The 14,329-nt window shown below is 56.0% G+C and overlaps 1 protein-coding gene across 9 annotated transcripts in view; it reads left to right on the top strand.

The window, feature by feature from the left end:
* Nucleotides 1–14,329, top strand: part of DYSF (dysferlin) — a gene marked incomplete at its 5' end in the record, with an annotated part of 228,163 nt that overhangs the window by 110,743 nt on the left and 103,091 nt on the right. For all 9 annotated transcript variants that reach the window (XM_079721048.1, XM_079721046.1, XM_079721044.1 and 6 more), the window contains 6 exons: nucleotides 2,998–3,129; nucleotides 3,214–3,380; nucleotides 4,186–4,300; nucleotides 4,589–4,694; nucleotides 4,950–5,092; nucleotides 6,822–6,995. In XM_079721048.1, coding sequence (XP_079577174.1) covers nucleotides 2,998–3,129; nucleotides 3,214–3,380; nucleotides 4,186–4,300; nucleotides 4,589–4,694; nucleotides 4,950–5,092; nucleotides 6,822–6,995 — 837 coding nt within the window. The remainder of the gene's footprint in view (nucleotides 1–2,997; nucleotides 3,130–3,213; nucleotides 3,381–4,185; nucleotides 4,301–4,588; nucleotides 4,695–4,949; nucleotides 5,093–6,821; nucleotides 6,996–14,329) is intronic.

Genomic DNA, 14,329 nt, shown 5'->3' with positions numbered 1-14,329 from the left:
GGCCTTCAACTCTCCCTCCCCACGTCTCTCTTCCCATCCACACCAGGACCTCCTTCCATCTCACCTCTTCCACGAAGTCACTGTGGACTAACCTTAGCCTCGAACCTCTGAGTGGCTATGGGTCGACCCATTCGTACACTGATCAGGCATTCTTGCTGCCCCCTGAGGTGGGCAGAGGAGACAGGTTTCAAAGGCCCGGAGCGTGTGGACAGGTTGCAGGGCTGGCTGGAATCCTGTGTGGTCTTGGGCAGATTGTCTAACCTCTCTGAATGCTGTTTTCCCACCTCTAAAACAAAGATCAGGCTGCCCTGATCACAGTTTTGTTTTTTTTTTTTTGCGGTACGTGGGCCTCTCACTGCTGTGGCCTCTCCCGTTGCGGAGCACAGGCTCCGGACGCACAGGCTCAGCGACCATGGCTCACGGGCCCAGCCGCTCCGCGGCATGTGGGATCCTCCCGGACCGGGACATGAACCTGTGTCCCCTGCATCGGCAGGCGGACTCTCAACCACTGCGCCACCAGGGAAGCCCTGATCACAATTTTGAGGATGGAATTAGGTAACACAGGTCAAGGGTCTGGCTGGAACTCGGTGATCAATGAATATCAGTTTTTTCCTCCTTTTCTCCCTTTTTCCTTCTGGGGAACTCCTTTGCCCCCTGGGGAGAGGAGGCTCTACCAGCACCATGACTGGAGGCCAGCGCAGGGCCAGGGACGATCAGATATCTGCGTTTGGGTCATCGGTACTTCAGAGGAGAGCCGGCTTTGCCTAGAAAGAGGGTGGGGGTGTCAGGCAGCGGGCTGCCCCTCCCAGCTCGGGCATGTTCCTCGTGAGATCCTAACCTCTTAGCATCCTGCTTTCCTCCCTCCCAAGCCAGCTCCTTGCCTGGTAGGGCAGATGGGAAAGGAAGTCAAGGAGTGGCCACATCTGAATGGGGTTAACTGGGGAGGGCTGTCAGGCTACAGTGGAGGTGGGGCTGCAGGAGTGGGCCTGGTGGATGCCCGTGAACGGGATCAGTCTCTGACCTCGGCCCTGCAGCCTCGGGGAAATGCAAACTGAAAAATTTCCCTGATCCCAAGCAAGAAAAAAAAAAAAGATATAGGATTGTTTCTCGAAGTCTTCCCCACTGAGTTTATGAGCCCCGCCAGTAGCTCCTGAGCAAGCTCTACAAAAATGTTGGCAGCAAGCAGAGACCAAGAAAACATTGGTGTTTCTTAACTTAAACCAAAGTTGGAAAAAATGAGCACCAGCAGAGAGGGAGAGGAGCCCCAAACTAGACATTTCTTTATTTGCTGTTGCTATTTTGGGTCCAGCAGGCTGGCCCTGTCTGGGGGAGGGCAGGGGAGAGACTGGGGGCGGAGGGAGAAGGCGGGGTCAGGCATTCCTGCCATCTCCCTGGGGCTGGTGGTTTGGAGGGGAAAAGGCTGCTAACCACCCCAGGGGAGAGGACACTGAAGCGAACAGTCATGGGGGGGTTTCTGGGGGGTGACACTTGGGGTCAGGGGCTCCTCCAGGCTTCACCAAGGATGAACCAAAGGCAGAGAGGCTGGATGAAGGGTGAGACTGTTAATGCCTTGCCATGACACCCCTTCCTGACCCTCTTACCCAGCCTGGGCTCTCCCTCCGGGGATCCAGGCCTCCTCTACCAGTTAGAGAGCCCTTACCTCAGCCTCCCTTTCCTCCTCTGAACCCACCAAGACTTTCTCGTCTCATTCAGCTGCACGTCCCAGAGGAGACACTCCTCTAAGCTCACACACATGAAGCCTGGGTAGTTAATGTATTACTTCCTCTAAGGGACTGTGTGTTATTCTAAAAGTGAGGCACTTCCGCTCTTCAGGCCATATCTGTCCCTTGATTTCAGTCAAATGGTGAAGCAGTTGTGGAGAATAAATTTTTTATGTTGGGTTGTCGTGGTTATTCCATTTTGGCAGAGCTTCTGAAAGTTTCAGGATAAAAAGCAGTTGAAGACCAGTGAGTAGTGGTTAACAGGCTGATAAGCACTTAAAAGGGTAGGGATATCAGATGATACGCTAACATCCAGTGAACCCCTACCCCCCCAAAAAACCCAAAAAACTGAAAATGAATGGAGAGGCTTTAACCTCCTCCCCTTTCAGACCTTTCTATCTCTCTTTTAAAAAAATAATTAATTAATGAATGTTTGGCTGCCTTGGGTCTTCGTTGCTGCGTGCCGGCTTTCTTTAGTTGCTGTGAGCGGGGGCTACTCCTCATTGCGGTGCGCGGGCTTCTCATTACGGTGGCTTCTCTTGTTGCGGAGCACAGGCTCTCGGTGCACAGGCTTCAGTAATTGTGGCTCGTGGGCTCTAGAGCGCAGGCTCAGTAGTTGTGGCGCACGGGCTTAGTTGCTCCGCGGCGTGTGGGATCTTCCTGGACCAGGACTCAAACCCGTGTCCCCTGCATTGGCAGGTGGATTCTTAACCACTGCACCACCAGGGAAGCCCAGACCTTTCTATCTCTTATAAAGACATGTTCTAGAACTGCACCATCCAATATGGTAGCCGTATATGGTTATTTAAATTTAAATTAATTAAACTTAAATAAAACTAAAACTTTAGTTTGTCACACCAGCTACATTTTCAGGGCTCAACTGCCACATGGGGTTAATGCATTGGACTCTGCAGATATAAACCATTTCCACTGTAGCAGAAAGTTCCATTGGACAATGCTATTCTAGAAGAGAACAGAAATGAGGATGTGGTGGGAGAGGGGAGAATGGGGGCTCCTGGTCTAGACATGGCTCGTCTCTGCAGAGAGCGTCTAGGTGGCGAGGATGCAGTCTTCTCCTTTGATGGGAAGGAATCTTGGCCGGTGGGGGCGTTTCTTAGTCATACACCCCTCTTCCATGAAATTCTGATAAGTCCTCCAACAGAGCACATACCTGATGGGGTGTCAGGCTGGCATGCTTAGGCCTGGAGGCTCCCCCAAGTCGAGACATACTGACCCTGAAGGGGACTGTGGGTTTCTCTCCTTCTCTGCTACCCAGTATCCAATGGAAGGGGTCCCCGGAGCCCGGATGCCAGTGCAGATTCGGGTCAGGCTCTGGTTCGGGCTCTCTGTGGATGAAAAGGAGTTCAACCAGTTTGCTGAGGGCAAGCTCTCCGTCTTTGCTGAAACCGTGAGTGCCTGACCGCCTGCCCACCCTACCCCCGGCACCAAAGCTACCGCAGCCCCGCTCACTTCTCTGTTTCTCACTCTCCAGTATGAGAACCAGACCAAGCTGGCGCTGGTCGGGAACTGGGGCACAACGGGCCTCACCTACCCCAAATTTTCTGACGTCACGGGCAAGATCAAGCTACCCAAGGAGAGCTTCCGCCCCTCAACTGGCTGGGCCTGGGCTGGAGACTGGTTTGTGTGTCCAGAGAAGACGTGAGTCGTGGACAGGGAGGGCTTGGGGACCCCGCCTGCCCAGCCATTGCTCTGAAAGGGCCTCGGCTCTGTGCATCCCTCTGTCTACGGCCACTGCCCCTACGCTGGTCATAGCGACTTCCGTTTGAACTCTCCCGGGACTGGGGGATCATGAGGCAGCATTCTTTTCTGGAAGGGCTCTAATGATTGGAAAGTCCTTTATGATTAAACCGAAGCTGGCCTCCAGTGGACTTTGCGTCCACTGGTTCCGGCCTTTTCCTCCAAGATACCGCAGAAAGCCCGCTCCCTTCTCTGCGTGTCAATCCCTCCTTCAGTGCCCCTCAGAACAGCCTCGTTAGTCCTTCTCCATCTGCATCGCCATCTCCACCTCCTTCTCCTCTCTCTCTTTTCCAGTTTGGTTGATATTCAACAGCTGTTTGTTTGGTTTTTCTTTTTACTTTTTAAAAATTGAAGAGTAACATATATTGTAGTCACGTACTCAAATCTTAAGTATATAGCTCGATAACATTTTACATTTCTACAACTATCTATTGAGCTCCAAGTACCCACTGGGTTTTCGACGTCTTCAGTTGGCTTCCCTTTCTCTTTCTTTATCTTGGTGGTGACTTTCTCTTCTGTCTGCAAGTGTCTCCCTGGGTCTCCCCTTGACTCGCTGCCCCTCTCTCTCTCTCCCCTCATCTCTCTTGTTGTTGGTTGGGGTGAGGCTGACACAGGAAGGTTGGCCCAGGCTCTGGGGTGCTCTGCTGGGGGTTGTGGATGGCCGGGGGTCTCTTCGGCAGAGGCTCTGACCCACCCCCGCCCACAGACTGCTTCATGACACCGATGCGGGCCACCTGAGCTTCGTGGAGGAGGTGTTTGAGAACCAGACCCGGCTCCCCGGAGGCCAGTGGATCTACATGAGTGACAACTACACGGACGTGGTAAGGGGGTGCTCTGGGGGCAGGTGGGCTCTGCTTTCCTGGAGGCCTGGACATTTGGGCCCAAGGGGGGCCTGTGACTGAAAGAAGAGGAATGTTCTCCCCTGCTCCCACGTCCCCAGCATCCATGCCCCGGTTTCCAGAGGGACAGTGTGTGAGGTCTGGCAAGGGTAGGACACTGAGCCTGAGTCACACCTGGGGCTTTAGAATATATGTTGTCAGGTTGCATCTTCTCATCTTCCCTGATCACGTCGGTCTCTTCTCATGCTTGCCTGGCCTGTGTTACCCCAGAACGGGGAGAAGGTGCTTCCCAAGGATGACATCGAGTGCCCACTGGGCTGGAAGTGGGAAGATGAAGAGTGGTCCACGGACCTCAATCGGGCCGTTGACGAACAAGGTGGGCAGCACGTGGAGCCCAGCGAGCACCCGGCAGGCTCGCGAGGCATGCCGGAGGGGGGCGCAGTTGAGTGCGGGCCCCTTGGGCCTGGGGTTCTGGCCTTCACTGGGCTACTTCATCTGGGGGACTTCCTGGGTGAGTCCTCACTATAAACTACAAATTGGGAGTCAGTGGCCACTTGAAAGTCTGTGAACGTACCCCAATTGGAGAGATGGGGAATGGCCAGGCAGTGAGTGTTGGGCACCTCTCCTCCAGGCTGGGAGTACAGCATCACCATCCCCCCGGACCGGAAGCCGAGGCACTGGGTCCCTGCTGAGAAGATGTACTACACACACCGTCGGCGGCGCTGGGTCCGCCTGCGCAGGAGGGACCTCAGCCAGATGGAGGCGCTGAAGAGGGTGAGCCCAGTCGGTGGGGGGGACGGTGGGGGGGGTGGGTAGGGGTGAGGCCCTGGGGAGGGGAGGCCAGCTGGGCACAGGAGCACACCTCTGTGCAGGGGACATGTACAAGACACACGGGCTCACTCGAGATGCTTGCAGATCGCACCCAGCACTCACACAGATGCTCACGGACAGAAAACAACCAAATGCCCATGACCAAGAAGCAAGGGGATGCACTTGGGATTCACGCACAGACCTGGAAGGTGCAAAGGCACACCTAGAGTGTGTCTATGGCTAGGTGTCCGAGGGGCAGAGTCTGAGCCAGGGACTCGGCTGCATGTAGTTTACTGAGGCAGTACTCTGAGAAGTGCCGGGAGCAAGGACGTGGTCTCCAGCAAAGTCAGCCTTGGCTTGAGCTGTGGTTCGGGAAGGGGCTCAGCCTGGAGCACCACAGAGTCCTCCTCACCAGGCAAGGGGGCTGGGCTTTGTACGGTCTCAGCCGTCAGTCATTGGCTGGGGGTTGCTGGGGGCGTGCTGGAGGGAGCCTGTTCCCTCCAGCACGGCCAGTTCCCTGGAGAAGGGGGATGCTGGTCAAGGGGCTTGGGTGGGCTTGGTCAGCATTTACCAGAGGGGATGTACACAGTGTGAGCACACATGCCCACGGCCGTGCCCAGATACTCTTGGGACACAGACAGGTGCAGAGTGAGCTTGTATGGGCACACAAGTGCCTGTACCTGCTCCTGGGGTCACACAGATGCCTGTGTCGTGCACAGCCTCAGGACCTGCTGCCTGGAGCCCTCTTGGCCTGCGTCCTTCCTTCCCAAGTGCACACTGGAATTTTGGCTCGAGAACTAGGCCTTCCCCAGTCCGGGAATAGCCTTTGGCATGACCCGAGTCCCTTCCTCTCTCTTTGGTCACAGTGAATCTAGAGAGAAAGGTCACTGGGTCCCAGGAGAGGCAAGGCTTTTGGGCAGCAGGCTGTTCCTGGTGGCATGAACCAGACAGCCTCCACTCTCCCTGTGAGGGCACCCAGGGGACAGAGGCAAAGCCTTGCCAGGCGGTGTGCCTTGCCTGCTCCCTCACCACCAGCATCGTTCCAGGAGAGGGAGGCAACTGGCCTCTGGGACTGGCACTGTCACCGAGCTCATGGCCTGGGCCTGACCTGAGGATCATCTCAGGTCACGAGGTGGATGGGAAGGGGCTTCCGGGGCTCCCCCAGGCTGGGAAGGGACCCCTTGAGAAGAAGTGCGGGGGTCTGTCCACACTGACGTAGGCCTAGCCTCATGGAGAAACAGCCTGGGGCTGGGAAATGGGCTCTTCATTTTGCCTCTGAATTGCAGACCCATTTCCACTTTTATAAGTTGGGATATGAAGAAGAAAAAGGAAATGACAAGAAAACCTTGGATTCGTGAAATCCACCCAGAATCCAAATAAACAAACAAACCCGAAAGCCCAGTGTTTTCATCACTGCTCAGCCTACCTTCCTTTCTTGGCACCTTGGACCTCCCCACAGCCTAGGGAGCCTCTTCTCCTCCTGATTTCCTGACCCGGGACTCTTGTCACTGCAGAAGCTGCTCAGAGCCCCCTCCTCTGGGCGGCCCTCCCAGGTTTTCCCACCTGGAGGGTGATGGTGTGGGGTGTGTCGGGGAGAATCGTGGAGGGCAGGGAGGGCACAGCTGGAGCCCAACCCAGGACTCCCCGCCAACCTGCCAAGTGGCCTCTGAGTCTGCCCTGTTCTCCCATGCAGCACAGGCAGGCAGAGGCGGAGGGTGAGGGCTGGGAGTACGCCTCGCTCTTTGGCTGGAAGTTCCACCTGGAGTACCGCAAGACAGACGCCTTTCGCCGCCGCCGCTGGCGCCGCCGCATGGAGCCACTGGAGAAGACGGGGCCTGCAGCTGTGTTTGCCCTCGAGGGGGCCCTGGTATGTGGCAGTGGTCATCTTGGGTTGGTAGGGTGCAGCGTGGTCTGCCAGGGCTGTTCAGGGCTGACGCAGGAGAGGTGCAGGGGACCCCGGGACAGGACTTTGGCTTCAGTCCTCTGAGGTTGCGTGTGGGGAAAGTGGACACCAGTCTGGGTGTCCTCCTAAAATAAAATAGCTCATTTCTTGGCACCAGAAGGCCCACTGCTTTTTTGGTGATCGAGAAGGGACCCGGGGAGAGGGCCCCGGGCTTTTGATGGTCCGACCTGTGACAGGGGCCAAGGGACCTGGCTCTTCTTGAAGAGGCTGGCTGGCCTGGGGTTGGGGCTGGGAGGCTTTGGCCTGGTCCAAGGGAGTAGCCTGAGAGGTCTACTGACCCTGAATGTCCTTGGTTGGACATGAGTCCTCCTGAGAGGAGGCTATCTTGTGGGCATCCTCGGGAATTTTGGGGAGAGATGTGCCTCAGAGACCAAACCCCAGTCTGGCTGTCCTGCCTCAGAGAGTACTTCCCGGAGCCGGTGGAATGGGGGTCAGGTCAAAGTTATCCAGGGTCAGGATGATGTGTTCTGCAAAAGAGATGAGCAGACCCTTCCTGGACAGTGTGAGTGGGGACATTCAGGGCCAGGAGATAGCCTGTCCCCCACTCTGTTGGTTTGGGGACTCCATCCAAGCATTGGGAGTGAGATGCCCAGGAGGAGACACCTTCTCTGAAATCCAGGTAGGACTGCCTGTCCCCTGAGGGGGCTTTGGGCTGTGACACAGGGGAGCAGGTCCCACCAGCTTCACTGGCTGATGGAATCTGAGTGTGTCCATGTGAGCCAGCTGTGTGTATGTGTGTGTGTGTGTGTGTGTGTGTGCGCCTGCGTGCGCGTCCATATGAGCATTTCGTCTGGGTGGGGAGCAGTGGGTCTTAGCCCTCAGCCAAGGAGTACAGTGGCGCAGGCCCCTGACCCGATGGCATGGCTACAGAGAAGGGAGTTGAGGCTGGCAGTGGCCCCGAGGGGGTAGTGGGCAGGGCCTGGAGGTTCCATCACTGGGGTTGGGTCTGGGAGGCTTTGGCCTGGTCCAAGGGAGTAGCCTGAGAGGTCTACTGACCCTGAATGTCCTTGGTTGGACATGAGTCCTCCTGAGAGGATGTCAGAGGCTCTGGAGGGAGCCCCTCCTGGATCTTGGGGGCCAAGTGGTGAGGAGGCTGGAAGGAGATGGCAGAGGTCTGGGCTCTCTGGGGCCCTGAGCTGGTGCTCAGGTGGAGGTTGAAACTGCCACCCAGGCTGGAGCAGCTGCAGCCGGGAGTCTCCTTGTCCTGTCAGAAGGGGCCTCGCTTGGAAACAGGGCAGTGTCTGGGGGAGGTTGTGTGGTTCCAGCTGAGGAGTGGGGAATAAAGACCTCAGCAGGCCTCAGAGGCGGGGCCAGGCCTGAAGGTGCTTGCCCTCTAAGGGGCCAAGACTCATTTTCATCCGCCGGAAACACAACCAAAGTGGGCTGAAGAGGGAAAAAGAGCTTAAAGGCTCAGATTGCTGGGAATCTGATTCACCGAGGTGAATCAGGCATTAGGCCTGGCAGGAACTAGGGGCTCACACAGTGTCCCCGACTCGCTTCTCTGTCTTGGCCCCGTTCTCACACTGGCTCTCTCCATGTCGTTGGCAAAGATGGTGCCTGCGACAGAGGCTGACGCCACCTTTACAGCTAGCACAGCCCAGCGGGCATCCTCTGTTTCCTCACAGCTGGAGACCCCAGAGCGGAGAGTGCACTTTCTCAGTAGTGCCAGTACTGTCTCGTGTGCGATTGACTGGCTCTGCTTGGCCCTGTGCCCACACCAGCCCCTGAGCCTGAGGGCGAGGAACGGAATGTTCTGAATGACCGTCCTGGGTCACGCCCCTTTTTGTGGTTGACAGCCCCACAGGCTGGGGAGAAGAGCATTTGAAAAGGAAAAAACCCCAAACGGTGGTGGACACAGAGCTATACATGACGACCACAGGACTCTTCTCTTTTTTTTTTTTTTTTTTTTTTTGCGGTACGCGGGCCTCTCACTGCTGTGGCCTCTCCCATTGAGGAGCACAGGCTCCAGACGCGCAGGCCCAGCTGCCATGGCTCATGGGCCCAGCCGCTCCACGGCATGTGGCATCTTCCCGGACCGGGGTACGAACCCGTGTCCCCTGCATCGGCAGGTGGACTCTCAACCACTGCGCCACCAGGGAAGCCCAGGACTCTTCTCTTGAATGAGCAGTAGGAGCGAGTGTGGGTTGTTGAGCGGCGGAGGAGTGCTCTGGTCAGAGCTGGGTTTTAGGGCTATTAATCAAGTAGCCGTGGAGGATGGCTGGGGCCGGAGAGCCTCCCATCAGGAGACCATCAGGAGGCTTGGTTAGAGATCTGGGAAGATGTGACCATCTGGGGTGGGGGCCAAGGGACCGAAGTGGAGGGAGGTGGAGTAGCAGGGCTTGGGGCGGGAAGGGTCCAGTGGGCATCAGAGGCTCCGCTGGGTGGACGGTAGGGCCGCTGCCATCGCCAGGCCACGGGCGGGGTGGGCCTGGGGCTGCGATGAGTTCACGGTTGGCCCTGGTAAGTGTGACGCACATGGTGAAGTGCTGCATGAGGAAGATGGATCTGGAGGCTGCCGGCCAGGCGGCCTGGGGCAGGGAGGCTGGGGGCGTGGGAGCTGAGCATCAGCTGTGAGGCGAGGGGGCTGAGAGCAGAGAGGGCGTGGATGGAAGCGTGGATGGCTCTGGGGCTGGTGAGGATCTAGGGGAAGAAGATGAGCAAGGCTGGAGGACCCACTGCCAAGCTTTCACGGCTCGGTGACCAGGAGAATGAAGAAGGCCATTTCCCAGAACACAGAAACCAGACCGTTTATTCTTTATGTGGGAGAAAAATGTCATGAGGGAGCATTGAAATCAACTGTCAAGTGGGAAGGTGAATGATCGTGATGCAGATGGGACTCACCTGTGAAATGTGGAAGAAACCAAAGTAGTGAAGCCCAGAGTCCTGGGGGAGCTTTGCTGACATAGGGAGCCAGAGGCAGACAGTGGTTAGAATGGCTGGATCCACAAACCTGGAGTTGGACACAGTCTTTAGGTGTGACCAGCACTTGGACAGGACCACAGGCCCATTGGACTGAAACTGTCTGGACCACTCTACTTGAGCAAATGAGCCCCCATCAGCACACGTGCTCACACACACACGCACACACACGCACGCACACACACACACACTCTCCCCTTCCATGGTCACCTTTACATGCTTCCTGCCAGGACCAAGGATGGCCTGGGTCCCCATCCCTAAGTCTGCTGTCCTTCATCCTCGGATGTGCTGATGCTCCAGCAAGGCACTGGGGCTAGAGTCCACCCTGCATCACTGGGGCAGATGGTCGGGTTTTCTGGGTGCCAGGACCAATCTATTGTTCTGGGTACTGGCCTTTGCCCACTGGTCACTGATGCCTGCTGATTCACTTGGCGGGAGTGTGGTGGGGTGGGTGAGGCTTCTGAATGGCACTGGTTTGGTTTGAATTCTGCTTCCTCTGCTTCAGCTTGGATAGGTCACTTGTCCCTTTAGTGACTCTGTTACTTATGAATGTCACTACATGTATGGGTCCTCGTAAGGATTAAGGACATAACCCATGTACAGAGGTGCTTCTCAGTTTTAATGAACATAAGACCCATCTGGGGATCTTGTTAAAACGCATGCTCTTGATCTGCTGTCTGGGTGGGGCCCGAGAGTCTCCATTTCTAACAGCCTCCGGTGATGCCCATGCTGCTGGTCCAAAGACCATCTTTGAGTAACAAGGATGTCGGGTGCACAGGGCATCCCGAAGATGAGGGAGGCAGTCACATCAGCCACTACCGGGTGCCTCTCTGAGGGAGGCGGGGTGTCTATTCCTGACTGGAGGTGTGTCACCAGGGCCCTAGAGAGCGAGGCAGGGACAGGTGACATGTTCTCCCTGCTCCTTATGGGGAGAAAATGATCTTTTCTTCCAATGATCCTCCACCTGATAGTGGAGGCCTGGCTCATGGGAAACCCCTGCCTGATTGGGAAGAGGGTATTCACATGTGAATGCAAATAATCCCAACAGAAGCTGCATCTCCGAAGTGCTGGAGGGCAGACAAGGGTCATTCCAGAGTGACAGCGCCTAATGAGAGTGGCTTCTTGGAGGAGGACCTGGGGAGGCAGAGGTTGGAGGAGACCAGGACTGTGGGTGGTGGCCAGGTGGGCTTCCTGGTAATCTGACGGTTCTGGGCGTCCGGGCGCAAGGGCCAGGCCTGTGGTGCCCCCTTGCCTCCTACTGCCCGTCCCCTGGCCCATGCGTCCACCAGCAAGCTGGGCCTCACTTGCCAGCTCCCCTCCTGAAGACGTCTCACTGGAAGGCAGGCCCAGTCTGCTCATTAGCACGGGCAGCCTTTCCCTGAAACCTTCTGCCGGGGCCAAGCCTGGCTCCCTCTGCGGAGTGGGAGGCCCTGGCTCTGTCTGCTAATGGTCTGCTGTCTCCATCCCGAGCATTATTTTATTTTCGTATTATTCTTTTTCCAGCTAATATCCTGGCATTCCCAAAGACACCGGGTTTCATAATCTTCCTGGCGTTCCCAGGGAGCTGGGAAGTGGAGCACAAAGCTGCTATTATAGCGTGTTCCATCCAGCCTCCCTCTCCTGCCCCACACCCCTCGCTGCCGCCGCCACCGCCACCGCCGGCGTCCACCCAGTCACCCCCTCCTGACGCCACCAGACTCTCTGAGAACGCTGGTGACGGCTGCCGGGGATGAGCTCACAGAATCCATCCTGTGGTCCTTGCCCTGGGCCTGCCCTCCATGCGCGAGGATTTTTCCAGAGCCCTGTCTTTGCACTTGGCCCGGAGTGTCTGGAAGGGTTTTCTGAGATGCCTGAGCCCAGGCAGGGAGAAGAGGAGATAGAGACTCGGCCACATGTGCTCCTAGTCTTGGAGATTTTTAGAGCTGGAAGGAACTTTCATGTTCAAAAGCACTCTCCACCTGGCTTTGGTGCTGCTTGAAATTGGATGCAGAGTTGTGGGTGTGCATGTGTGATCTGTGTGCGTGTGTGTCTGATGTGTAAGCACGTGTGTGATGTGTGTATGGATGTATATGGCGTGTGCACATGCGTGATATATGTGTGTGTGCAGTGTGCATGTGTGTGTCTGTGGTGGGTAAATTCTGATGTAAAGTCCATGGTTTTCTCCAATTCTCAAGAAAATCTAGGATCCCAAAGAGGGTAAGAATTACAAAACTCTATTTTACCTCGTGCCGAAGACCAGGCTGAGAGCTGTACATGCATTGTCTCATTTCATCCTCACAGGGACTCCAGAAGGCTGGATTCTATGATTATACCCATTTTACAGTTGGGGAGACTGAGGTTCCAGAACTGCACTGTCTAATATGAAAACCACTAGCCAGGTGTGGCTATTTAAATTTACATTTAAAGTGATTAAAATAAGAAAATTCAGTTCCCCAGTCACACTGGCCACATTCGAAGAGCTCAACAGCCACGTCTGGCTAGTGGCTACCATATTGGATAGTACAGAACAGTTCCATCACTACAGAAAGTTCTCTTGGACAATGCTGCTCTAGAACAACTCTGAGCCCCTAATGTAGCCCCAGAAGAAACTGAGGCCTGAGAAGGAGTTTGCCCAGCGTCACGGCCTGTGTCAGTTCTAGAACCAAGGCCAGGAGAGCAGGCTCTTCTGCCCTCTCTCCCCAGATTCATCTCCCCACTTGCTATGAGGGCATAAAGTCCTTCCCCCATAGAGGACCCTTGAGTGGGGTCCCAGGGAGCATCATGGGTGGTTGGCTGGAGCCCTCAGCTGGATGCATCCCCCTCCTCGTCTTGTAGCCAGGCAGCTTGGCCTCCCTGGAGGAGCTGGGCAGCTAGAGAGGAGTTGGCACCACTGCCCCCAGCCAGGAAGCCTCCAATTGGTTGGCAGGGGCCTGAGTCCTGACCTGAAGTGCCAAGGACCCACAGAGGCAGGCATCCCCAGCCCCAGTCAGGGGGCAGGGAAGGGTAGCTGGGAGTCGGAAGTGCTAGGAAGGGGGTCAGGGAGAAGCTGGTGCCAGAGAGGAGGAATTTGGGATTTGAACTGGCTGAAAAGGAGGTCACATGTGGGTGGGGAGGGGAGGGGCCATCTCTGGACCTGGTTGAAATCCCGCTGTGCACGGGGGCACCTAGGCATGCTTCCTAGTGTGGCTACTTTGAGCAAGGGCAGCACCTGGGGGGTGAAAGGGGTTTGCCTTATTAAGTCATCAAGACCCCTGGCTGGGTCTGTGGGCCATTGGAAGGCGGCTCTGTGTCTCTTGAATGTCCTAATCAAACACCTGTTCCACACCTGGCATTGTGCTACGGGGCAGGTTGAGGGCCACCGGAGGATTACACAGAAGGACCATTTGAGTAAATCCTCTAAATATGTGGACTCTGGGTCTATCTCACTCAAGATTTGGATGCTGAAGCCTGCGTGCGTCCACTGAAACTTGTGTGTCTGTGTACCTGAGACAAAATGCCAGCACACAGGCAAGCCTGGACTGTGTGTGTTACTGCTGGGTGGATGTGACGGGTGTGTCACACCCTGTGTGTCATTATACATGCATGAGGGTCTGTGTCCACAGTGGCTAGGGTGACCTTATAATTTATTGTCTGGTCTGGACACTATTAAAAATCATGCTGGAAAATAGGCATAAGCTAGGCAAACGAGGACATACAGTTGTCCTGATGACGGCGGCACCCTGGCACGGCCTAAAACCTGCTTGAGCATCCTCTGCAGTCTTCAGAGACCTGGAAAGCCTAGAGGGACACACAGGCACATGCAAACACAGACACTCGTGCCAGCCCACACGTGGCATTGTGGATTCTCCAGGTTTCCTAATTCCACTCCCAGGATCCCCAGGGGCTGGCCGGTAGCTTTGCAAGGAGTTTCGCAGCTGCTCTCAAGCCCTGGCTCCAGCTGTAAATTAAATGGGGTTGCACACTCGCCTGCTACTCCACTTAAGGTTGCAATCAGCCCTGATTAGGAAGGGAGGGCTGTGTGTTCCCAAGGTTTCTCTTTTTACAGGGTTCTCCTCTGGCCTGGCCTGTGGGCCTGTGTGGGGTTTCCCTGGAAGCTGAGGCCAGAGCAGTCAGGGCAGTGACATGGGTGTGGGCTCCCCAGGGCCGTGACTTGGCACTCAGTCCTGTCCTGCCTCAGATCCCTGCTCAGGTGCTGAGTTCTGATGGGGAAGCAGGAGCTGGGAAGAGCCCTGCGGGGGTCCTGGGAGATCCTGGGCTCTACCAGCGAATTTCCCATGCATCCTGAAGGAAAACATGAATCTCTGGGTCCCAGTTTTCTCACTTATCAGATGGAGGTGATA

This window comes from Hyperoodon ampullatus (genome assembly GCF_949752795.1).
Source record: "Hyperoodon ampullatus genome assembly, chromosome: 15".
Lineage (NCBI taxonomy): Eukaryota > Metazoa > Chordata > Mammalia > Artiodactyla > Ziphiidae > Hyperoodon > Hyperoodon ampullatus.
This window is presented reverse-complemented; position numbering and strand designations above follow the sequence as displayed.